Raw genomic sequence first — 22,900 nt, forward strand, 5'->3', positions numbered from 1 at the left:
CTGGAGGCGCCGGTGCGTGATTCGACGGGCCACGGGCCAATGGGCAGCCGCTCTGTGGCGCACGGCGATTTTTTTGTTTCTGGGTTCGATGGTCGCCGCGACACCGATCGGCCCTGCGATTCAACAGCCGACGCCCAAGGGAGAGCATCCGCAGAGCAGCATCCGCAGAGCAGCATCCGCAGAGCAGCATCCGCAGAGCAGCGTCCAAGAACCAGTGCTCGAGAGCCAACCCCGAGGTCTTCCACCCAACTCGCAGCCTCTGTACTCGACGTCCTGCTGCAAACAGCGCATCACAATGGGCCGCGTGGGACGAAAGCGCCAGCACCACAGGTACTGCTCAAGGCCGGCTGCCCGGGTTGCAATATCGCTGCAGCCGACTCCAGATGCTCATCCCTCTGCTATTCTGTGCAGCATCCGTGACAACCAGCGAAGATGGAGAACACGGGCTCGCACAAAGGACCTCGACCAAATCCAGGACGACCTGGAGACCCCCGAAAAGTTCGAGAACCAGCCCGTCGACGTTGACCTGCCGGGTCTTGGACAGCACTATTGCATTGAGGTACCGGCGATCAGAGCTGCATCGGCAGAGACAAAGGAACGGCCGAGGGTGATGTGCAGCAGAGGCAGCAGAGGCAGCAGAGGCAGCAGAGGCAGCAGAGGCAGCAGAGGCAGCAGAGGCAGCAGAGGCAAGGATCGTAGAGGCAAGGATCGTACAGGCAAGGATCGTACAGGCGTCCGAGTGCTTCCACTGAGCGAGATTCTTGCACAAATCCGCAGTGCTCAAAGTATTTTGTGACGGAGAACTCGCTGGCTGCTCATATCCAGAGCAAGATTCACAAGAAACGGTGAGTGCCTCGATCGCGGGCATCATGTGGGCATCGTGTGGGCTGCAGCCAAGGGCAAGGGCTTGATACAACGGCTGGCTTTTGAGAGAGCAAGGGCACTTCTTCGAGCTCAGCATGCTGGTCTATCGGCATAGTGCATGCGGTTCATTCATCCCCGCTAGTGGCGGACTGCGTCTGCGTCGGAACTGACGTATCGCCCGCGTGAACGCATATCAACAGAGTCAAGTTGCTGAAGGAGCCAGCTTTCACCCAGAAGGAAGCCGAGGCGGCTGCCGGTCTCTTCACCGACAACGGCAAGGCCGGATCGACTGGCCCCTCGAATCCCCTGCCAGCAAAGCCGAAATCGCAGACACAGGCCATGGAAGGCATGGAGTCATAGTCATCGTCGACCGCAAATGCAACCCCCGATGTTTTGTTCCCACCACCTTCCAAACCATGCAACGTTCGCATCACGCCCAAACCCATCGACTCTCAATACACCTACAGCACTCGCCCAACGGGAGATTCCCCCTCTTTATTTCCTGAACCGTGAATACACCATGCTCATCCAGTGTATACACCATGCTCATCCAGCGTAATCGCCTTCCGCTTGGCACCGCTGCTCGATCCGCCCCTGGGCCGTTCCAGGCTTGAGCCAGGCGCGACGCACGTGACGCGCCGCTGATTGCTTGGCTGGCGCCGCTCGGCGTCGTCCTCGTTTCATTCCAAGCCGAATCCCATCTCCCCAGCACCAGCATCCAGCTGCATGTCCAGGCCGACAGAGACGATGCCACTCCGCTTCAGCACCAACCGCCTTTCCATGCTCGTGGCTGGGCTGCTTGTCTTGCTCGTCTTTCCATTCGCGCATGCCTTCACGGATTATCTGGTAACATTCTCCCCGGCGCTTTCACAGCGGCGGCAGCAGCATCCGGCAGGCTCCGCGAGCACCGGCGATTTATGCTCCTTTTCCGTCGCCTGCAGCGTCTCAAGAGAGGCAGGGCTCACAGCGCTTTTGCTTCGGAGCGCACCCAAGTCTACTGCGGCATCTGATCTGCGTGGGCAGTCACACTGGCGTGCAGGCCTTGGATGTTGTTCGCCCGTCACATATCAATGGCTGACCGAGCGACCTCACTTTCTCGACGACTTTCCCTCCCCGATTGCACCCTTCGACCCTCCAGAGTAACACCGACAACGACGTCTGCACCGGCGTCTTTGCACCTGCCGATATCCCTGGCTATACGGCTCCATCCTATATATCCATCACCCTCACCACCGTCGCCACCCCGCTCAACGTCACCCTACTTGTGTACAACTATCTCGATGGTCCTGTTCTCAAGACGGCGAGAGGCGGTGTTTTGATCTGCGGCGAAGGCAGCACCATCTCCTCGAACCAGTGCACCGAAGCGCAACGGGGAACTTTCGTCATCACCCACCCCGAAATCCCGCTGACATCCCCCATGATCAACCAGTTTTTCCAAGTTACCGGCGACTACTCGGCGCAGCCCCCGACCAAGGTCAAGTACTATGTCAACCAGACCGGATACTACTGTGCCGTAGCCTTCTCCGGCCACAACATGAACGCTGGCCCGGTGAACCCATGGCTTGCCGAAGTGCGGTTCGAGAATCCGTATGGCTCCCTCCCCGCGGTGGACTATCCCAAGCTCCCGGTGGGTCGAGTCCGACCAGAATATCTGTTGGTAGCTCGATGCGCTAGTGCAGAGCATTTGGAAGAGCATCTGGGCACTCGAGAAGCCAAACGGATGTGCCCAGAGGATCTACCACTTTGCTGCTGCTTGGCGCTTGGACAGCCACCCGATTCCGCACTGACACCGTTATGCGTGCTTGCGCCGTATGATCCTATGGTCTCGGCATCGATGCATCCGTCTCGACTGCCTTTAGTTCTTTGGTGCGCTGTCGATAGTATATTTTCTGGTTGCTGCCCTCTGGCTGTGGAAGTCGTTTTGCTATTGGCGCGATCTGCTGCCGCTGCAGCACATGATATCCGGAGTGATTATCTTCCTTATGGTCGAGATGGCGTTCAACTACGTAAGTGACACCGAGCCCCACATATATGCGTCTTATTGAGCGTCTCATCGGCTGTCACTTACACGGTCTGCATTGATCTCAACAGGGCTATTACGAAAACTACAATATCTGGGGCAAGAGCTGTAAGTCTGCCGGCCTCCCTCAATGGGCCACATCATAGCTGCGGTCGCCAAGTATCGTCCGCATTATCCGGCATATGTATATCGATCGCTGACTCTGGCAACACACCCCTGTATATCCGATGCAACGCCGCCAGCCATCGCGCTTCTTATCATCGTCGCCGTCCTCAACGCCGGCAGAAACAGCATCTCATTCTTTATGCTCTTGATCGTCTCGCTCGGATACGGTGTCGTGAGGTATGATGGTTGTCTGTCACGCAATGTGCACCCGCCTCCCGAGTCTCAGTGACAACCGCTATCAAATCTGATGCACCTGGAGTCACGAGCGAACTAAGCCGTACGTTGTATTGCCAGACCAACCCTCGGCTCCACCATGAAGAAGTGCGTTACCCTGGCCCTGGCCCACTTTGCCTTTGGTGTCCTGTACACCGCCGGATCCATGGCCATAATCGACACAGACATCACCGTCATCACCATCCTCATATTTGTATTGCCGCTGTCGATGGCAATGACGGTGTTTTACTTTTGGACTCTTGCGGGACTGCAGAGCACCATGCGCCACCTCGAAAGTCGGCGACAGATTGTCAAGCTCACCATGTATCGCCGTAAGCACCGGGTGTTCAGCTGTCCACGCACTGCTTGTGCAATCCATACCGCTGTCTCGATCGGTCACCCGGCTGACATTTACCCTTCTCCCGCCTTGACACCGGTACCTGCAGGGCTCTTCCGGATTCTTCTGTCCTCAGTCATTGTTCTCTTCGTTTTCTTTGTCGTAAATTCGGTATGTTGCCTCAAATGTGGACTTTATCGATCGCCACGTTTATTTGCTCACCTCCAGATTCAACGTCCGTCGCGATGTCAGCCACGAAGCTGCTTTAGGCGCAGCGCTGTGACTTTGGAGCCCTTCCTCACAGTAATTTCATTCCTTGCCGCAGTTGAGCTTTTCGGAACGCGACTCGGATGATTGGATCGTCAAGCAGTGGCAATACCGATGGATCCTGCTCGATGGCTGGCTCAATCTGCTGTACCTCGTCGTGTTCCTCTCGATCGCTTACCTCTGGCGCCCGACCGAGAACAACCAGAGGTACGGCCTGGACGAAGTCATGCAGGACGACTACGACGACGATCTGATCGCCTCAATGGGTGGAGCCAACGGCGGGTACAATGGCCAACAGATCAAGCTGCGGACCGTCCCGCGTGTCGGCGATCTCGAGTTCGGCCCCGACGATGATGACGACGATGACGACGACGGAGTGGGCTACGACGTTGGGGTGCGGGAGAGCATCGACGAGGTTCTCCAGTGGGCCGAGGAAAACTTTGGACAGCCTGCCACCGAAGCCGTGACTCACGGCAACTTGGTCGCTGTCGAGGACGATGAGCACGCACACGGGTAAGCCTTTGTCTGTCTCGATGGCCTGCCCAAGCGCAGACTGTGGCTCAACCAGCCGACGACGCGGGCTTCTCTCTGTCTCGCCGGCTTGGTGCCGATTGATATATCTGAACCTGACTTGCTGCTCTCCTCGCTTCTGTTGTTGACCACATTCTACCTGGTTAATACCGCACTCTCGCGTCGCCACCGTCCAACCACTGCGTGCCGAAGCAGGTCCTCGGAGATGGCCAGTCTGGTCCGTCCAGAGATCCCAAAAATGAACTAGAGCCTGCCGAAAACAACACTTGGCGCTCTGGGCAGCAAGACTGGCGATCGTTTGGCCCAAGCTATACAAGATTCGAAAGTGAAGCGGGGCACCATGTCATTCATGACAATGGCCATTTTTCTTGATCCCAATACACACACGTCCATCCATCACAACTCTAGCAGCCCGCACACCAGTTTCGATCATCGTGTCGCCGAGCTGTGGCGTTGCAAAATTGATCCGCCACCCACTCGCGGTGAACTTCATATTCAGCGTGCGAAGAGCACCAAGAGCCACGGATGTAGATCCAAAGAGCCATGCTCAATGTATTGCAAAGCTGACGGATGTCTTTGTTTGTGGAAGGCCTTCTGATGTTGATACTGGGCCCGGTACCTCAAAGCGATCTCTTTCTCAAGTAGCTGCGGAGAGCCAACAGCGCGCCTGTCCTGATACTCGGCGGACGCAGAGAGTTGGGCGCGGCGTTTCTGTGCTCGCTCTCAGGCCGAACTAATGCTCGCCGTGCGGAGTGGCATTTCACGACCACATGCGCAGGACGCCTTCGCGTCCGCCTGAGATCACCCGGCAGCCGGCGCTGCTGCAATTCACATCGAGGCTATACAGCGGCTCGATATCGATGCCAGCGTACTCTTTGGCAACGTGTACTCTGACCGGGGCATCTGCAGAGTCACGACTGCATGAAGCAGATACCTCAGCGAGCGAGCCTTCCGCTGGGCGTGGTGAAACGATGGGTTTCGAAGGAACATAATTCAGGTCAGACGGATAGGTGTGCGGGTCGAACCAGAGCTTATGCAGGAACACATGAGAATACTCTGGATGGAATCAAAGATCGCTCGCCAAATACATCGCAGCATAGTCGACGAAGACATCGACATACCCGTCGAGAACAGCAGTCGTATGGCATCGGTGGTATGAGATGGCAAGATTCTCAGTCCAAGAACAGAGGCTTGATTACGTTGCAGCACCAAGATCGGCGTGCCCATGTTTCGCACATCGTAGGCTTCGATCCATCCACTCGCCTGAAGGAGCCGGACCACGCCCGGTTGAATTGCGCATGTTAGAAAAGCTACGACAAAGAGCGGTAGGACCGGTCCCCGGTAGTTCGAAGGCTATCACCGCACGCTGGTGGCCACCGACATCACTCGCATCACTACTCGTACCGATCCAGTTGCCACGATGTTGCTGTCGGCGCTGTAGTCACAGGAGCTCAGGCCAGCACCGCACGACGAGCGGACATGGCATATTTTTGATTTGCTGCCCAAGTCGTAGCCCTGGGCGGTTGATGGGACGGGTCAGTAAGACTGGATTCGGATGTGTATACTTTACGGCCAAAGCTTACGTCGCCGAGTGTGAACTCACCACAATCGACCCGTTATCGGTTGCCATGTAAACGAGCTTGCCGATGGTTGCGACTTCTCTCGGGTCAGCTATTGGACCATGGGGGTGCAGGTCAAGAGCATCAGCATCTGCGATCGGTAGCAGCACTCGCCTCCAAATCCGATGCCCTGGCCGTCGTCGTGGCAGCGCGGCGAGATAGATACGCAAATGGCGAGCACAGGTACCCTGCTAGCGAATCTGCGCTCGGATATACAGTTACTCTGTCAGCCGACCCGGCACTCGGTAGGAGTGACGATTGCCGCCGCGACGCTGCATACCATTCAGTCCAGCTTCACCAGACACATTTCCGCCGTCTCCGAGAGAAATCGCATTGATCGAGTCGGCCTCCGGGGAGAGAGTCGTGATCGCAGAAGCCGAGGCACACTCCCAAAGTTTGACAGTCCCATCTCGGCTGCAGGCTGAGTCATTGCCCGGATGCATAAAGTCATTGTTAGTATTTGTGGATCAAGCGATGCAACGCAATAAACGGTAGTGACACACTTACACAGAACGTTTCGTCCGCGGTCGATTATGGCTGTGTCCAAGACTCCTATAGGCACATTGTGGTGTCAAGTTGGTGCGGATGTGTCTCGAGCAATGCTGCGGATGATCCATGACCTTACCGCCTCCATGGCCAGCCAAGGTCACTGGATTGCTTCCGTCGAGGCCCCAGATCTTGAGCCGCGAGTCCATCGAGCCGCTGAGAATAACTTTGGACGAGGGAAAGAATCGTACCGAGCACACATCACCCACATGGCCCTCGAGATCGAGCTGTGGCAGAGAAATGGTTAGCCGGCATATCCGGGCGGGTACTATTCCCGTGGGCTGGGGTCGCCGTGCTCACCTTGTAGGTCCCATCAGAGCTATAAAGCTTCAAGACGCCGTTGCGGCCGCCAATGGCATGATAGGCTCCATCAGGCGACTCGGAAACAGAGAGAATCTGAATGTCACGTCCAGAGAGACGATCAGCCCAAGGATCAGAGTGTTGAGACAGAAGGCCACGACCCCAGAGTGCAGCTTTGTTGCCGGTACTCAACGCACAGGCTGGCCGTCGAATGGCGTGTAGACATGCTGAGGAGCCTCGATGACGGTTTCCGGACCATCAGGATGTGTTGCAGCGAAGGCTCGCTGTTGGACGCAAGTGTGGCAAGAGAGAATGAGAAGCCTTGGAGATACCAACGTTCACGATGAACGAATGCGCACCGATCCTTCTCCTGCCCGAGCGTCACCTGGCGGAGGCAGAGTCAATGCGCCAGCAAAGCCGAGTCGTACCTCGCTCACATACTTGACATGCAAAGAGTGGTCGTTCTCGAGAACAAGTCGCTGTGCGTCCTGGGGATCGGCGGAGACCCGGATCTTGGAGTGAAGCGAGCCTCCGGCTGATGGCGGAATCGAATTGGCACGAGCGAAGGCAGAATCGATTTAGATCCGACGATTTCATCCTCGCTACGATGCATCATCCAACGGCCGACGGGGCCGCACCCTGTCTCCGACACCTCCTCCTCGTCGCAGCGAGCCGTTGCGTCACTGCTACCTTGATCCAGTCTGTATGCCGAGAACCAAAATTGGGCAGATTTGGGAGTGCCGGCGCCAGCCGAGAGCACGTCTCGAAAGTCAGTATCAAAGTCTGGCTGGACGTTGAAATGCACAATGGGCACCGGCGCCAGGCCGGCACTGCAGGACATCATCTTGCTGTCGAGGTGTTTTGGGGAGAGGGCACAGAGCACCGACCAGGACGAGGGCCTTGGAAATGAGGCTGTACACGTGACACATGAAAGCAAAGACCAGCCAGGGTGCAAGGCCGGGAAGAGGTGCAAGGCGGGGAAGTGGTGCAAGGCGGGGAAGAGGTGCTAACCCAGCGCACCCAGAACGAAATGGGGCACCCGGGTTGATCATGATGAGCGACCAAATAACATGTTGCTCCAAAACAATGCGCGTTGGCCACATTCAGTATGTCCATGACCAGATAACCAAAGAACACAGCTGTTTCGTGATGTGGAATCGAGGCAGTTGCGGAGACCGGAAGGCAATATGCTGCCGTCACTCAGAGGCTGTCGTGGTGATCGGCTGCGTTTGCAAATGACTTTGCTATCGCAAACTACATGTTCGACTGGAACGATAGCGCCGCACATTTCTCCGAGTGTCGCTCATTTGGTGGTCGTAAACTCGGGAAAGCTTTTGGCTGTCTGCTGCATGCTCGCTTTGACCCTGGCATCGTACCATTCGCCACCCTGGGTGAAATGCCAAGCATGTGGCAAAATAAGTCCATCGAAGATGTAGTGTATGCGCCCGATCGCAGACATTCGAGGCCGTTGGGAGCCGATAGCCACCACAACGGCCGTGGTCCTGAGAGTGAGTGTCCATGACCTTAGGTGCCTCTTACCTTCAGCGGAGCTGTAACGCCTGAGTTCTGGCTCACGAAGCTTCGAAGTGCCTTTTCGCAGATTTGATGGGCGCTGCTTGTGGACTTTTCCGATATAAATGGACGTGCGAGCTGGAGAAAAAAGTGCATGTCCAGTATGAACTGCTGCACGCCTCCGAATCCGAAGCGGCGTGGACCGCGGTCAGTTTCCCAACACGGCTCTGGCAAGTAAAAACATTCAAGGTACGATGTGAGGGCACCGCAGCCTATCCAATAACCAATCCTGCGAGGCCTCAGCAACCTCGAACCAGTCTCCAACAAGCCGCGATGTGCGTCTGGACATACTCTCGAGCATCAGCTCAAAGAGACCCTCGACAATGGCCTTCATGGTCTCTGACGCTTTGAAGGCTGGTGGAATGTGCTGTAGTATTTTGTGGGACTCTTCGCAGAGCTAACAGTCGATGTAGTGAGCGACCGGTCCCACGTCACCAGAGCCCGTACAACAGAAGACTACGGCGACATGGCTCTTACCTTGATCATGTCGCTGGAGGGCTTTGCTGTATCAAGAATGCCGCCTCCCTAAATCGCCAGTTTTAAAGAGAAAGTGAGCCAGACGACACCAGGCTCGGGAGCTTGAAAGCGTACTTGTCTGAGCACCCACGCTGGTGTAGTCCAAGACTTGGAACTTGAAGAACTCGCCAATGAGGCGAGCAATCATCTGCTTGATATATATTATGTTCATCTTGCGGATCACATCTGGATGTGCGGTGTAGAGTCGAATTCAGCACGACAGGCCGACAGCCCCATCCGCGTTTGCGCCTCACGCCAAGACCAACGGCATACTCTGTAGGTACTGCCGATGATTCTCGAGCTCTGGAATTGCTCGCTCAAAGCGCGCCTGAAAGGGCAGAAAGGTCAGATTAGCTTCAATCGGCTGTTGAGAGCGCTTTGGTCGGCTCGCCATATTATGGGACATTGGCACTATTTCCGCATATCTGATCACTGCCGTAAGACTAGATAGATCCATACCGCAAGTTGGGTTGACACCCGCGGGACCAGGTCATTAACGACAAAGTCGGCATTGAACACCATGGTGTTGTACTGTTGCAGTTAGGAAAGCTCTCGTAAGCAAACAGGGCAAATCGGCGGATACAGATCCCACAGTTGTATAGAGCGCAACAGGAGCAAACTGAACCTGCGATGGTGTCCACTGGTTCTGAAAGAGCTCCAAGCTTCGGTCAAGATAGCATGAGAAGAAATCGGCCAAGGAGGTCACAATCTTGTCATAGAGCTGCGCCGGTACCACAGGCCATGGGAGGGGGGAAAAGCTCAGTAAGTATCATGGGATCAGCCATGTGAGCAGCTGCAACTTGCGCGATGTCATATGGTCCCCATGCCTACCGCAATCGACATCAAAACTCCGACATTTGAGCCAAAAGTCATGAGAATCTCGTAGAAATCACAGACGCTCTGGCTGATTGGCTTGCTTAACTCGGCTATCGGACATCGACCAGATGGATAAATGCCGTCACGCAGATATGATTAGCCTATGGTCTGTTGGACCAGCTCCTGACCAGATACGGTTGGCTCTATGAGCGCGTCATGTTCGAAAACACAACCACACATCTGGTCGGGATAGCAAAGGGGTGTGTAGATCCATGTATGCACTGTGCAACGCACCATCTTCGAATAGCTTTGGATTCGAAACCTGTGAAAAGTTGTCTGTGTTGATGCACTCGATAATCTTGTCGCGACACAACTTGGAGTGGCGATTGATCGCCTCCTTTACATCATCCAGGAGAAGCTGCTCGATCAAGAAGCTGAGATCCAGGCCGGCCTCGCGAAGCTGATCCCGCCCGAAACACGCGCGTGTGGCGGTTGGACAACATCGCTGTTAGTGTTGGGTCTATCGGGCTGGTTTGGGTGGGTAATGCACAAGAACCTCCCCCCCTCCTTCCTCCCAGAAACAACAGCCGGTCACTTTGTCGATCACGACTATAGGTACTCAAAATCAAATCATCCGACATACCAGCTCGCAGTTCTCCATGGTTCTGTGCAGACAGTCAGAGATCACCGAAAACTCTTGTAACTCATAAAAGACATGTCTTCGAAAGATTTCCGAAAAGTAGATGATCTCGCCGCGCACCCATGTCATAAATCCTGGCAGAGAGATGAGGTTATCGATCGATCCAAACAAGAACCGATGGCTTTGTGGACCTGGAGTCGTCATCGCTCTGCCACCAGCATGCTCGACAGAGTCAGATGGAGCCCGATTTGCCCACACACATCCACATCGTGGCTCGTACCAGATGCCATCGTCGAGTCGTGGAAAGAGACCTTATACCAGTCACACGTGTTTCGAATCATCTGGAATACCACATCGGCGAGATCCGAGACATAGGAGGCGACCTCGCCATCCATTTTGAGTAATCTGCATAGCGGATTGAGCATCAAGTACAAAACCGAGGCGTTGCATATGCATTCAGTTCGATTGCGAATACCAAGGGCTGTTCCCGCAATCGCCGCAGAAATACGCCACCTCAAGTGCGGACTGCCCCGACGAACGCCATTCGAGATGCTTACCGGATGTGGTGATGTATAGCCTTTGTCCTGGAAGTCAAAAATATATCACGGGCCTTGTGGCCCAAACGACGAGAGCAGCCGTGGTTACCGTGGCTGGTATGTATGCCTGAATACGTTGTGCGCGACGGTCCAACAGTAGCGATGATCCCTCCCACCCCCTCCCACAGTCAAACGGTACCTCTTTGCCGAAACCAAGCTTGACAAGCAGCGCAATGTTGGCCTGGCCCTGTTTCTTTGTACAAATCGGACTCGAAAGATCGCCACAGAGTGTGCTTGCGAGTCGCGAGATACGATCTTCGAGGTTGTATTTCATGATCTGGACTCGTGGCGTTTCGACAGAGTTGGAGACAAGGATAGACCGACCTGCGTCCGTTGATCAAAGGTTAGCTTGTACTGTTTGAATGCTTGGGACACCATCGACCCACCACCGTCATTGGCATCGCGCAGCGACAGCTGTTTCTCGAAAGTGGGCTGCACATACCCCTTTCCATCAGCGCCACGGCATTATCAAACTCTCGATGGGCAATCAGGACATCGAGCTCGTCAGGCAGCTCAAACAGGAACTGTGCATCCGGCATTGATATACTATCCTTGACGACGGCGATTTTGGTGGGAGCCGCAGCGACGGTCTCAGCGATAGCCTCGCTCTGTGCAGTCAGAAGAGGAGTGGATGACCTCAACTCCTAAATGGTGACAGAGATGAGCAGCATCGGTGAGGATGTGGGGTCGAATGCATCATCGGAATGCGGTTGCCCAAAACTATCGCACGCTCTGCATATCGTACCTTGGTTTCTGTCGACTCCGCGAAAGGACACAAGCCATCGTGGCGGAGTCAGAATCGTCGGTTGTATCGCCAAGACCTCATGCACTCCAAAACTGGGCAGCTGTCGCCCCGTCGACATGTCGCCAGACTCGAGGCAGTCTCAGTCGGGGCTGAAATAAGCAGCGCACTACCTTTCTCGGGCTCCTTCTTGGGAACCAAAAACGCATCCGTCACTCGTTTTATGGCAGCCAACAGACTGCGCTTGTCTTCGGGAGACTCTGCCCGATAGACGAACGTATTTGGGTGTCGCATAATCTTGAAAGCATTCGTGATTTCTGGTGGGAAGTGTGATGGTGCCATGACGGACACATGTCTCGAGTCAGCAGCTGGCGTCGATGGCGTCATGAACCATGATCCGTTGTACTCGGAGTGGCTGGAGGGGAAGGTGCGCTCCCCTATTCGAACCACCATCTCGAGTAATCGCCTCAGGATTGCGAGTTTTCGGCCTCAAGTACGAACACTGGCCGATCACGAAGCAACAAACCTGAGTCCTTCATGTCGATAATGGCGATCTCGCTAAGCTTGAGACACTTGTCGACGGTCATCTTAGATTTGCCCGAAATGAGGCTCTTCTTCTTGGTCGTGACCAGCAGGTAGTCGCTGAGAACAAAGAAGTGGACGCATTGCTTCTTGCCGCCAATGTTGGACGGATTGACTTCCCAGTACTGAGTCTTGGACCCGTCGCGGGCGAGATAGCGGCTGCTCGACTCGGGAATCATTTTCTTGCGGGTTCATCCAGGCCGCCAGCGAGACGAGGAGAGTGAGACGATGGAGCAGATACGAGGCTGCGGGTGGCATGTCGGCTCAAGAGAGAACAATACATTGCCCAGCACATGGCCGATGAATGGCACAACGGACCAAACAACGATGGCGTTCATACCTGGACGCCTTCGATAAGGTCAAAGAGCTTCTCCATCTGCATCTTTCTGAAATCCAGCATTTCCTGCGGACGCACAAACGGCATCCCTTCTTTCTTCTCCGTCGGAGACAGCTCGGTCGCAACGGGAGAGACATCCAAAGCAATCTCTGCAGAGAAGACGGAGGATGCAAACACACTTTCATCGTCAGAACGGCGGAACACGCGCTCATCCCACGGGCAGAGCAATGGTACGGATCTCAGCTGGAAGAACCAGATCATAAGAATGAGTGACTTACGCTCGACAGGCTCATCGGGTCTCAGGATCTCGTTGACGTCGCGCAGCTCGTTGAGCAATCCGCGCAAAGTAAGCATATCGCTCTCGAGCTGTAATGGCGATGCAACAGCATTGAATCGCCCCACCCCCCAAGAAAGAGAAGCAGACGCAGCCGATCGATTTGTTAAGGATGATGCACAGACAGTCTAAAGAACCAGAGACTGAAGCTAACCAACACCAAGCACGATATCTCCTCGCCATTGTCACCGACACCAAAAGTATCAGCAACGCTCCGTGGGAACAGACACGATAGGAGTCCCTGGCCAGTCGAGTATCGAGCAAGCGACAAAGGCTGTAGAGGAGGGGAAGTGGTAGCCGACCGAGCAAAAGGGCAGCGACACGAAAACGAGAGTATCGAATCTAGACCGGGATGTTGGGCCTGCACAAAACGATGCAGCATGGAAAGGATATTGGATATCTCCTTGGATATGGTGACGAACTCGGTGTAGTTGCGATAGACGTTTTTTTGCAGGACAGAGGCGGCACTCTCGCGAGCGGCCTCGAGCAGAGTAAAGAAGTTCTTGATGTCATCCTCAGCATTGGTGGCCAGAATTCCGTAGACGTCTGCGAGAGGTCGAGTGTGTCAGTCGAATCTCAGAACCAAGGAGCGAGAGCATAGACAAGGCCCCTGGTCCTCGCATCCACGGCCGTTGGACCTACAAGAGTCTGAGTTGAACTCCTCGTCATCGAACTTGGTCATGTCCAAGGGAATTGGGGCAGCTTTAGATTTGGACATGGCGCGGATTCTGCTCACAAGTGTTTAGATTGAACAGTCTCGGGAGCGGTCAAGGGAGGGTGTGGAGTGACGGTCGGGTTGGAAAGACAAATCAGCCCGAAGGAAACGATCCGGCCATTCGAACCGAACTGGGGCATCCCACACATGAGGGGACCGATGATGATGATGGCGGTGACGACGATGGACTTGTGATTCGCAGCCGCATCCTGCAATCAGACTTGCTCGGTGGGACAGGAGCGGATCGACTGTCCGGCTCGGCTGTCCGGCTCGACTTTCTCAAGCAACACATGCGACAGCATCCACAGCGTTCAGTCGATCCGCTTGTCCTCGAGACGGTCGCACTCTATGGCAGAACGGAATGGCAATGAAGCAGCATTGGTCTGGCGCTTCCGCTCAGGATTGCAGTGCTGCTGCTTCGACCCGCACAACAGAGTCACCCATCAGCGACTGTCGATAGCGACTATCGATAGCGGCATCCTCCTGCCATCCGGGTCGCATCCCTGGCGACGCAGGTTCCAGGCCGATGATGTCGCCAGTCCGGCCACGCGCGTCATTCTGCCCCAACGCCCGTCCTCCCTTCCCCCAACGGCTGCCCCAATCTGCCGCTCGCCCAAGCCGCTGTCGCCCCGTTTTCTGGCCAGCGATCTGCCTTTTCCCACATCCCGCATCCCGCACACCACACCCCCAACGCCGCAGTACGCCGTATCCCGATCCTCCTGCTCGCCATGGCTCTCCAGGACGTCCTCGACATTGTGCAAGATACCGCCCTCACACCCCTCGTCGGTGAGGCCTGTGCCGCCTCGATCCTCAAGCTGGATCTCGCCCAGACAAAGTGCTTCAAGATCCTGCTCAGCAAGGTTCTCGGTATCGGCATCGTGGCCGGAGGAGCCATCGTCAAGATCCCCCAGCTCCTCAAGATTGTCAACGCCGGCAATGCCAAGGGAGTTAGCTTCACCAGCTATCTTCTGGAGACCCTGGCCATGGCCATCGGTCTCTCGTACAACTTCCGCGAGGGCAATCCCTTCTCGACCTATGGCGAAAGTAAGCTCGCTCGTCGCCACTGCAATGTCCTGTCCTATTTTGCACGGTTTCCTCCGGTCAAGCACATGCCGTCTCTCCGGTGTCTGTGCCGGCCCGAGAGGGAGGGAAGGGACGTTTGGGTCATCGGCCAGCCATTCGGATTGCCTCTCACCGCCAGCCATTCGGATCACCTCTCACAATATGTCCATTTTTCTGGCTTGGTCTGTCCTCAGGCGCCTTCATTGCCGTCAGCAACTTTTTCATCCTCATCCTCATCCTCACCTACTCGAAGCAGTTTGGTGGCCTTGGGCTCTTTGTCCTTGGCTCGGCTGCCCTGACCTACTCGCTTTACGAGCAGTCGGTCATCACCAACGAGATCCTCAAGACCCTGCAGTGGGGCACCATCTTCATCACCGTCGCTTCCAAGCTTCCCCAAGTGATTTCCAACTTTGCTGCGGGCTCCACCGGCCAGCTTTCGGCCGTCACCGTCTTCCTGACCTTCATCGGCAGCGCTGCGCGCATCTACACCACCCTCCAGGAGGTCGACGATCCCGTCATCCTCTACAGCATTCTGGCCGCCAGCACCCTGAACGGCATCATTGCGCTGCAGGTCGTGCTCTACTGGGGCAAGGTTGGTGTCCGAATGCGTGTTTCCCGCTGGAGAGTTGCGTTCACGTCCGCCCCCTCACCGTTCACTTGCTCAACTCACTCACTTGTATCTGTCATCCCACGCTGCCATCACAGGGCTCCCAGAAGATCAAGGCCAAGAAGGAATAAACTGCGTTTGGCGATTGTCCTCGGCTGCCGCTGTTGCCCTGGTTCCTTCACTGAATATAATGATCTTGTACCGCATGGGACGTTGTGCTGGGCAGAGATGTTGCTGATCGGTTTCACCGGAATGGTCTCTGCTGCAATCCTGTGGCCGGATTGCCAGCGACTCGGAACTTAGAGCGAAATGTTGCGTATGCCCTGGAGTCTGCCTCGCCCATTTGGCTCGGCCCCTATCCTGGGCTCGGGCGAGTGGAGAGCATGCTGGCTGCGGGTGACCGAGCTCTTGGAGAAGGACTTTTTGAGCCAGGCTGCAAACGACGGCCTCTGTCGTTGCTCATGCAAATCGACATCCGAGACCAGCGTCTCTGACGAGATCATCACGGCCAGGGCATGCGGCGGCTGGCCGACGGGCTTGACCTCGCTTTCGCCTGATGAAGCAACAGGTGCTTCGACGATGATGCGCAAATCCTTGACGACGGCGGCAAGCTCCTCGACCTGGGTGGCCACGCTGGCGCGGATGCTATCGATTTGGGCGTCCTTGGCTCGCAGCTGGTTGTGGAGAGACTTGACTGTCCTCACCAAGGCGACCTGTGTGGGAATATGGGAGCCAGAGCGCAGGTCAGCCCAAAGGCCCGGAATAGCCCGGCGGCGTGAGAACGGAAGAACCTTCGCCTTTCCTGTGGGAGGAGCTCGTGAGCGCATGTGAATCGGCCTGGAGTCTGCTCCGCCAAGTGATGGGAGTGTCTACTCATATTCTGGCACACCGGCACATCGGCACCATCAGGGCTGCAAACAGGACAAGCCAGAGCGCGAGCCTGACAACCAGACCTTGGCATCGACTTCTTCTCGCCATTTGCGCACGATCGATCGCGAGCGGATGGCCCCGCGGGTGATTTCGCGATGGTATCGCTGCAACTTTTTTTGTTCGTCTTGGAGGGTCGCCTCAAGCCGCTCGCGTTCCTGGCGCAGCTCGATGACCTGGACGGTGAGGTCGCCAAGCAGAGTAGCATGCGGGTCGGGCAGCGTTTGCTCGTCGGCGACGCCTTCCGACGACTCGGCGCCAGCCAGGGAAACCAGCGACGACGAGGGCGAGGCGGACGCTGAGGGCAGGGACGACTCGGGTGTTGGGCGGTCCATGCGCGGTGCTCGGAGAAGGAAAAAAAGCAAGGGTCGATGAGCATGTGGAAGGAAGCGACGATGGGGGTTGTGCTGGATGCCGATCGGGATAACGCCGAATGACAATGGCTCAATAGTAAGCCGGACCGAGCAGGGCCAAAACAGAGTATGATGATTGAATCGCAGCAGCAAGCGAGTCTGCATGTGCGATTGACCTCCAGGATTGCTTGCTGCTGTCACCTGCGGCCTGAATCCGTGACATTCGGCATCGCCGCGAAGAAATTTGCATGAATCCCTCCGGGGTCGAGCTGTGGTCTGCAATATCGATGCTGTGATGTGCTCGGCGCCTGGGCGGCTGGTTTCCCACGCGGGAACATCACCGATTCCTGCGGGTTGTGTCGCCGACCCAGACCCAGATCCAGCACGGGCCCACGCACGGCACCCGCACCGCCCCCATTTGGTCCACGGGGTTTGGTGAGTACATCGCCGGGCAACAGTACCAGCGATATCCGGCGGCGATGCAGCATCGGGCAACAACGGAGCGATATCGACAGGGCGATACCGACGATCGCAGTGCAGCGCCGGTCTGGGCCAGGTGGACGCGCGGGTCAGCTGCCGCGGCGCTTGTGCATCCTGCGCAACCGCGTGCCGGTGGCGGTGGTGGCGGGTCCGCCCAATAAAAGTGTAGCGTGCGCCGGCCAATCGGCGGCGGCTGCGCGCGGCTGGTCGGGCTGGCCACCGTGGGGCTCGATTGGTGCGATGGACGGTCGGACAGCGCCGCTCGGCGGCCACAGAGCGGAGCGCCGGTGGTTGCGGGGGTCCGCAAGGGCGCGGGCAGGAACCAATGGCAGACGCGGACGGCGGTGTCCCCGGAGACGCGCTGCTGGATCGGTGCGCAGCGGTGTCACGGCGGGCAGCAAACAGGCAAGCGCCGAGCCAGTGCCGTGCCGAGGGGACTCTGGCGCCTGTGCCCTTGTTGCGGGAGCGGCCTTGTGCCGGGCCGAGTGCGAGTGGTGCGCTGGCGGAGCGGCGCCTGAGCGGTGTGCCTGGCGACAGTGTGTTCTGTGTCCGGCGGGTGGCCGGCCTTGTGGTGCAGTTGTGTCTGCAGCCGCGTGCTTGCTGTTCTGCGGTGTGGTGCGCGCTGCTGTGCACCCGGCGGCTGATTGTGCGGGCCCATGCAGCCGTCTCCGCCCCTGTTCCGGGCGCCTTGCTGGCGTCTGTGTGCGCCACTTGTTTCCTGCCCGCCGCCTGTTGCTGATGTGGTGGTTGTGGTGCAGCCCTATCGATCCAATCGGGTGCGTGTGCTGGCTGCTGCCCTCATCCTCCGGCCTGTCGCGGCATTCTCCGGCGCTGTCGGCGATGGTTGCGCTGCTGCGTGCCTGTGGCCACGGGATGGATGCATCGGCCCGACGGATGTTGGCTGCCCAGCAGCAGCGCACAGCAGCAGTGCACTGTGCCAGCCAATGGCGGCAATGTATGGAGCTGATAGCGAGCCACTATCGACAGCACCAACCGACAGCATCAATCGACAGCAGCAACCGACAGCACTCTATCGACAGCAGCAATCCGCAGCTGCGCAGAGTGGTCATGCGAATGCACTGCCAAGAACAACGGCGCTGGATGGTTCCCATCCCAATCCATATTCGGTAAAGTCCATCGCCGACGATGCATCGCACTATTAATCTCATCCATCGCACCATCAGTCTCACTATCAGTCTCACTATCAGTCTCACTATCAGTCTCACTATCAGTCTCACTATCAGTCTCACTATCAGTCTCGCCCATCGCATTCACCATCACTTATCCCACTTAACTTCTTCACTTATCCACCTCACCCATCATCCACCACACCCAGCACCCCATTCTTCCCACGACTCCCCACCCCGGCGGCCCACGCACCACCCTGCCCGCCACCCAAGACCCAAGCACCGGCCTTCACCCCCCAGCAATGCCTGTGCCGCCGATTCCCACCATCTGCTCTGTTCGTCCCTCGCGCAGCGCCCCGTCGCCGCTGGCCCTTCTCTCCCCCGCCTCGTGGGCTCTCGTCTGCTCTCGCTGCCTCAGTTGCTGTGGCGCTGTGTGCTCGTCCCCTCGTCCCGCTTGCCTCGCGCCGTCTCGGTGTCGTCCGTCATTCCTTATGCCTCCCCCCCCCAGTGCTCTTGTTGTCTGTGGCTCCTTCGGATTTGGTGACTCCTTCTGCCTGCTTGCTGCCCCCCCTTTTTTTCAGGCCTTGTCGCCGGGTCGTTTCTCGCTCCCCTCTCCAAGCACTCCTCTTTCCCAGACCTCTTCTCATCTACCACCCTTGTGATTCTCGGCTCCAGCCTCCCTCACCCCCCCCTCAGCCCTTCGTACCAAGGCGGACTCCTCATAGAGATCTTTGCTGCGATCTCCTCCTCCTCCTCCACCGCCTTCTCTCTTGAGCTGATACGTGCTCGCTTCCCTCGCTCTCGCTCGCTTGCTATTTCATCGCTTCCCTTGACACCGGACACCCCACGATTCCCTCGCAACTTTCACACGCAGCTCGGCCACACCAATGTCCAGTCCGCTGCCATCGCAATTCCCGCCTCCCAACCAGGTCAGCGTCGTCTCGGAAGAAGAAACCCACACCGGATCCGAAGACGAGGCTGAATTGCACTCTGGTCCCATCTCGACCGACCCAACAAACCAGGCCGATGCCTCCGCCGCATCGACCTCACCCGCCCCGGCCGCACCCAAGAAGCGCATCCGGACAACCCCAGAGCAGCTCGCTGTCCTGGAAGAATCCTTTGCCGAGAACAGTTCTCCCGATCGGAGGGTGCGCCAAGCCCTCTCCACACAGCTCTCGATGACCGAACGGTCCATCCAGATCTGGTTCCAAAATCGAAGGGCAAAGGCCAAGCTGTGGCAGCGGCGCGCAAACGATGTCGCCATGAGGGCGGCGACGATGGGCTCTGCGGGCTCTGCAGGTTATCCTGTCGTGTCCCCGCACCCGGTCGGGACTCATCCCATGATGGCCGCCTCCATCCCACCGACTGCGTCGCTGCACAACCCATCCGAATACGGCTACTACGATCAGCGACACGTTTACTCCAGCCCTCCTTTCAAAGGCAGCCCGTACGCTGCTCCAACTCCGGCTCAAACTCCCGTGGTCCTCAGCCCGCAAATAGCCTATGGCTCGCCCTACTCTGCCTCGGCAGCAGCTCCAGGTTCGATAGCGTTTCTCTGTTTCTCTGTCTCTCTGGTCCTCGGTTCCTTTCTTGCGTCGGCGTTGCCGTTGGCACGGGCTAGTCGACCGTGACGGAAGCAGCGGCTCGGATGGGTCCGCACAGAATCAGGCCCTGCTGCCCTCCCGTACACCGCCCGGTGGATCGCCCAGCAGACCGTCCGGTGGTGGGGTGGTGGGGTGACATGTGCTTTTGGCTGCTGTTTTTCGTTAAACTTGGATGCCTTCCTCCTTGGAGCTACCCAGTCAACTAACTGCATTCTCTCGACTGGTCCACGATCTCTTACCCGCTGCTGCTCATCAATTATGCATCACTCTGGGATATCGCCATGGCTGCCAACCGGTCATGCTCAACCACGATCGGCGTGTCTCGACTACTCGCCCACACCTTCCTTGAAACGCTCGCTCGCGGTCTCGCACGGTTGCGCTGGATCCGATCTCCCTATCCGATTCCGTCGTCGGCGGTCTCCACAACCTTCGCTCAATCTACGATACCTGCGATTGCACACGACCCGCACGACTGTGCCCTTCACCTGTACACACCCACCTCCCATTGATGCCTTTACAAACACGGTGTCTGAGCAGGCAGTACGCAGGACCATCTCATCCGGTTCGCGTGCCGGACCATGTCCATCGGCTCGTGGGGTCGTCTCTTGTCGGTCAACAGCGAGCTGACCTGCAGCTTCGATCCCACCACAAAGTATCTCTCCTGGACGATCGGCGAAGGCAATCAGCGTTGGAAGATCCAGTTCTCCATTTCGCAAGTCTCGCAGATCCAGTTCGTCTCCACCGAGGACACTGTCATGGCCGACATGGTTTTCGAACTGAGCACGCCACCCTACGTAAGTCTCTGGGCCAGCACTGACACTGTCTGTCTGTTTTCCGAGCCCCTCCCCTCTCCTGCGCCAGCGCATCGGCTCAGTCGAGTACAGCCTCCATGGCGGCGCAGGACCTGCTGCACTGGTCTGCACTGGTCTGCACTGGTCTGCACTCCCTCTGTCGTGGCTGTCAACCTGACCACACCACGGAGCAGTGCTCGGCGTGGATCCAGGCGGCCGCACGAGCGTGTGTGCTACTGGAGCACACCCGGTTGCAGCACCGTGCCGCTGCCTGGTTGCCCAACAGACGCATGGGCTCTGGCCCGGCCCATATGCATCCGTGGCAGCCGGGCGGGGTGCACTGGACCCACCCGGTCGCGTCGATGCCGTTGGTCTGGCAGATGTCGTCACCGGCATTTTCCACTTTCGCTGTCGCCTGCCAACGGATTGCTGCAGCCCGTTTGTTCGTCGGAGAGGATGCTTTTGATGCAGCTGTTTGCAATGCAATGCAATGCAATGCGATGGGTTGTCCCTGCTTGCAGTCGGCTCCGCTATTGCTGGCAGTGCTTTCTTTTGCGCCGTTTCGTGCCATGGTCGGGTCTGCTGGCGGCTCTGTGCCCATCTCAAGTACCGCACAAGCCGCAACCTTGCCTGCTGCGCGTCAGGTCTCCACGGATCACTGCTGGCTCGTCCCTGACTCATCATTGCCGCATCTCTGCCTCTTCCCGCAGTTCTTCGTCGAGTCGATCCAGCCACATGGGCCCGCCTGGAATCCCTGTCACGACTTTACGGAGCATCGCCAGGCCACCAGCAATCCTCGGCACACACTTCGTGGCGAGGCACAGCTGTTGGCCACCCAGCTCGAGTGGATGATCCATCTCGACAGGCATCCCTGGACCCAGTTGGCAGGATCGCTGCCTACTCAGGGACACGGAGCGAGCGGATCTGCTGTTTTCCAGCGGCAGGTTGTGCAGTCGCCTCAACCCGGGATCTACTCTCAACAGCAGCAGCAGCAGCAGCAGCAGCAGCAGCAGCAGCAGCAGCGATCGCCTGAAGCCATCATGGCCATTCCGGCCGGACAGAGCCACCGCAGACCCTCGACGCCGGCCAACGCCGTCGAGTTTGGCTACTCAAATTCGCCTCAGATCGCCACGATGAGCAGCCCAGAGTTCTACTACCAGCAAAGTTCCACCCACGGGACGACCTCATCCTTGCCTCGCTACAACTCCCAAGCCAGCGGAAGCTTCCAGTACGACTCTGCCGGTCATGGACCTCTCAACTGAGCAGAGACTTGCGGATGGATCGGCTTCTTATGGCTCTATCCGGCGCTGTGGTCTCGTGCCCTGTTCTCGCCCATGCCTCAGCCTCGTGTCTGACGAATGGCCTCATGCTTTCCTTTACGGCCCCGCCCCTTGATACACCCCCCTTCGTCCATACTCTCTTCGCCACGCTCGCCGATGCTTTCCATCCGGCCCCACCTGTCTCCGTTTTTGGTCCAACCGCGCTTTCTTGACACATTCGACCCCCTTGCGCCTCTGCCTATGTAACAGCTGCCTGTACATTAATTGACTACCCTCCCCCTTCCTCGTTTTTGATCCATCTTCTCCTTGATCGATGTCGTCCCTGCTGTCGTCGGTCGAGCTCGCCTGTTACCCACTTACCGCTGCCCCTTCTCTCTTTCTCTCCCTTTCCGCCTCTCCATGATTCTGGATTGGTAAGAGCCAACACCTATGCCGTCGTCACGTTATCCACCAGACTAGAGCCTTCACGAACCCATTGGCCTGCTCTGATCTGAGCTCACACTATGCTTCGCCTACTCACTCGCTAACTCACTCGCTCGCTCGCTCGCTCGTCCTCAAATGCAAATCCCATCGTTTGAACGGAAATATCGATTCGTTGAACCGGTCCCATCGCTTGCTGTTCCCGGCTTCATTCACTCTTTTCTTCCCTTGCACGTTCTCTCTCTGGACTTTGCTTCCAAATGCTACTTGCCGGCCTCTCTGCTCCCAACCGTCCTCGTGCCCTCCAATACCTCCCCTTCCCTCCAATACCTCCCCTTCCCTACATTTGCCCCTCCTGCGCTTACTTGAATCGCCCCCGTGTCTCTCCCTTGCTCAACCCCAAACCCCGACTGGGCGCTGCAACGGATACCTCGTCCTCCCTCCTTACTTCAATCCCCTCCGTCTCTTTCCTTTGCATCCCCACTCCCCAACTTTCTTCTTTTGACAACGCCTCATATAACTTGCCAATTTGATAAA

General features: G+C 57.2%; 7 protein-coding genes across 7 annotated transcripts; 4 read left to right on the plus strand and 3 right to left on the minus strand.

Moving 5' to 3' along the window:
* The first annotated feature begins 143 nt into the window (after nt 1-143).
* Nucleotides 144-1,396, plus strand: BJ171DRAFT_492109 (uncharacterized protein). The gene is made up of 4 exons (XM_053109782.1): nt 144-330; nt 412-559; nt 778-845; nt 1,065-1,396. Exons 1-4 carry the CDS (start codon nt 296-298, stop codon nt 1,222-1,224), a joined length of 411 nt encoding a protein of 136 aa, XP_052970012.1. The 5' UTR covers nt 144-295; the 3' UTR covers nt 1,225-1,396.
* Nucleotides 1,397-2,281: 885 nt separating this feature from the next.
* On the plus strand, nt 2,282-4,383 carry BJ171DRAFT_420543 (lung seven transmembrane receptor-domain-containing protein; the record flags this gene model as incomplete). Its single annotated transcript, XM_053107436.1, has 7 exons — nt 2,282-2,491; nt 2,724-2,870; nt 2,956-2,992; nt 3,127-3,226; nt 3,344-3,594; nt 3,709-3,770; nt 3,925-4,383. The coding sequence occupies 7 exons, from the start codon at nt 2,282-2,284 to the stop codon at nt 4,381-4,383; spliced, it is 1,266 nt and encodes a 421-aa protein (XP_052970013.1).
* A 492-nt stretch (nt 4,384-4,875) lies between these two features.
* Nucleotides 4,876-7,798, minus strand: BJ171DRAFT_492114 (WD40-repeat-containing domain protein). Its single transcript, XM_053109783.1, has 11 exons — nt 7,553-7,798; nt 7,291-7,397; nt 7,060-7,146; nt 6,863-6,958; nt 6,642-6,789; nt 6,524-6,568; nt 6,297-6,437; nt 6,001-6,068; nt 5,802-5,912; nt 5,519-5,660; nt 4,876-5,351 (listed from the first exon to the last, which is right to left on the minus strand). The coding sequence occupies exons 1-11, from the start codon at nt 7,704-7,706 to the stop codon at nt 5,158-5,160; spliced, it is 1,293 nt and encodes a 430-aa protein (XP_052970014.1). The 5' UTR covers nt 7,707-7,798; the 3' UTR covers nt 4,876-5,157.
* BJ171DRAFT_258001 (uncharacterized protein) lies at nt 7,739-13,887 on the minus strand. The gene is made up of 22 exons (XM_053106755.1): nt 13,640-13,887; nt 13,391-13,543; nt 12,942-13,031; nt 12,667-12,812; nt 12,271-12,508; nt 11,918-12,061; nt 11,748-11,755; nt 11,445-11,646; nt 11,142-11,326; nt 10,964-11,016; nt 10,687-10,811; nt 10,410-10,540; nt 10,061-10,226; nt 9,782-9,876; nt 9,576-9,671; nt 9,410-9,481; nt 9,224-9,278; nt 9,042-9,136; nt 8,912-8,959; nt 8,726-8,831; nt 8,402-8,553; nt 7,739-8,249 (listed from the first exon to the last, which is right to left on the minus strand). The coding sequence occupies exons 1-22, from the start codon at nt 13,713-13,715 to the stop codon at nt 8,166-8,168; spliced, it is 2,520 nt and encodes an 839-aa protein (XP_052970015.1). The 5' UTR covers nt 13,716-13,887; the 3' UTR covers nt 7,739-8,165.
* A 553-nt stretch (nt 13,888-14,440) lies between these two features.
* BJ171DRAFT_420362 (putative monosaccharide-P-dolichol utilization protein) lies at nt 14,441-15,684 on the plus strand (the record flags this gene model as incomplete). The annotated part of the gene is made up of 2 exons (XM_053107431.1): nt 14,441-14,756; nt 14,969-15,684. The coding sequence occupies 2 exons, from the start codon at nt 14,441-14,443 to the stop codon at nt 15,682-15,684; spliced, it is 1,032 nt and encodes a 343-aa protein (XP_052970016.1).
* A 1,546-nt stretch (nt 15,685-17,230) lies between these two features.
* BJ171DRAFT_472232 (uncharacterized protein) lies at nt 17,231-18,211 on the minus strand (the record flags this gene model as incomplete). Its single annotated transcript, XM_053108644.1, has 2 exons — nt 17,231-18,042; nt 18,136-18,211. 2 exons carry the CDS (start codon nt 18,209-18,211, stop codon nt 17,231-17,233), a joined length of 888 nt encoding a protein of 295 aa, XP_052970017.1.
* Nucleotides 18,212-19,035: 824 nt separating this feature from the next.
* On the plus strand, nt 19,036-22,068 carry BJ171DRAFT_258080 (homeobox domain-containing protein). Its single transcript, XM_053106756.1, has 3 exons — nt 19,036-19,807; nt 20,410-20,666; nt 21,374-22,068. Exons 1-3 carry the CDS (start codon nt 19,156-19,158, stop codon nt 21,923-21,925), a joined length of 1,461 nt encoding a protein of 486 aa, XP_052970018.1. The 5' UTR covers nt 19,036-19,155; the 3' UTR covers nt 21,926-22,068.
* Nucleotides 22,069-22,900: the final 832 nt, after the last annotated feature.

Source organism: Polychytrium aggregatum (assembly GCF_025602895.1).
Source record: "Polychytrium aggregatum strain JEL109 chromosome Unknown BJ171scaffold_6, whole genome shotgun sequence".
NCBI lineage: Eukaryota > Fungi > Chytridiomycota > Chytridiomycetes > Polychytriales > Polychytrium > Polychytrium aggregatum.

Excerpts from the sequence above, each read along its gene's own strand:
- BJ171DRAFT_492109 (XM_053109782.1), top strand. The coding sequence starts at position 296 with ATGGGCCGCGTGGGACGAAAGCGCCAGCACCACAG. Across the intron at positions 560-777 it reads GACAGCACTATTGCATTGAG|TGCTCAAAGTATTTTGTGAC; the intron begins GTACCGGCGATC and ends ACAAATCCGCAG. Across the intron at positions 846-1,064 it reads AGCAAGATTCACAAGAAACG|AGTCAAGTTGCTGAAGGAGC; the intron begins GTGAGTGCCTCG and ends GCATATCAACAG.
- BJ171DRAFT_492114 (XM_053109783.1), bottom strand. The coding sequence starts at position 7,706 with ATGATGTCCTGCAGTGCCGGCCTGGCGCCGGTGCCCATTGTGCATTTC. Across the intron at positions 6,959-7,059 it reads CGCCATTCGACGGCCAGCCT|ATTCTCTCTGTTTCCGAGTC; the intron begins GTGCGTTGAGTA and ends CGTGACATTCAG. Across the intron at positions 6,069-6,296 it reads TGGTGAAGCTGGACTGAATG|CTGACCCGAGAGAAGTCGCA; the intron begins GTATGCAGCGTC and ends ATGGTCCAATAG.
- BJ171DRAFT_258001 (XM_053106755.1), bottom strand. The coding sequence starts at position 13,715 with ATGTCCAAATCTAAAGCTGCCCCAATTCCCTTGGACATGACCAAGTTC. Across the intron at positions 12,062-12,270 it reads TATCGACATGAAGGACTCAG|AAATCACGAATGCTTTCAAG; the intron begins GTTTGTTGCTTC and ends ACTTCCCACCAG. Across the intron at positions 9,672-9,781 it reads GAGTTTTGATGTCGATTGCG|CTCTATGACAAGATTGTGAC; the intron begins GTAGGCATGGGG and ends GTACCGGCGCAG.
- BJ171DRAFT_258080 (XM_053106756.1), top strand. The coding sequence starts at position 19,156 with ATGTCCAGTCCGCTGCCATCGCAATTCCCGCCTCCCAACCAGGTCAGC. Across the intron at positions 19,808-20,409 it reads TGCCTCGGCAGCAGCTCCAG|GCAGTACGCAGGACCATCTC; the intron begins GTTCGATAGCGT and ends GTGTCTGAGCAG. Across the intron at positions 20,667-21,373 it reads AACTGAGCACGCCACCCTAC|TTCTTCGTCGAGTCGATCCA; the intron begins GTAAGTCTCTGG and ends CTCTTCCCGCAG.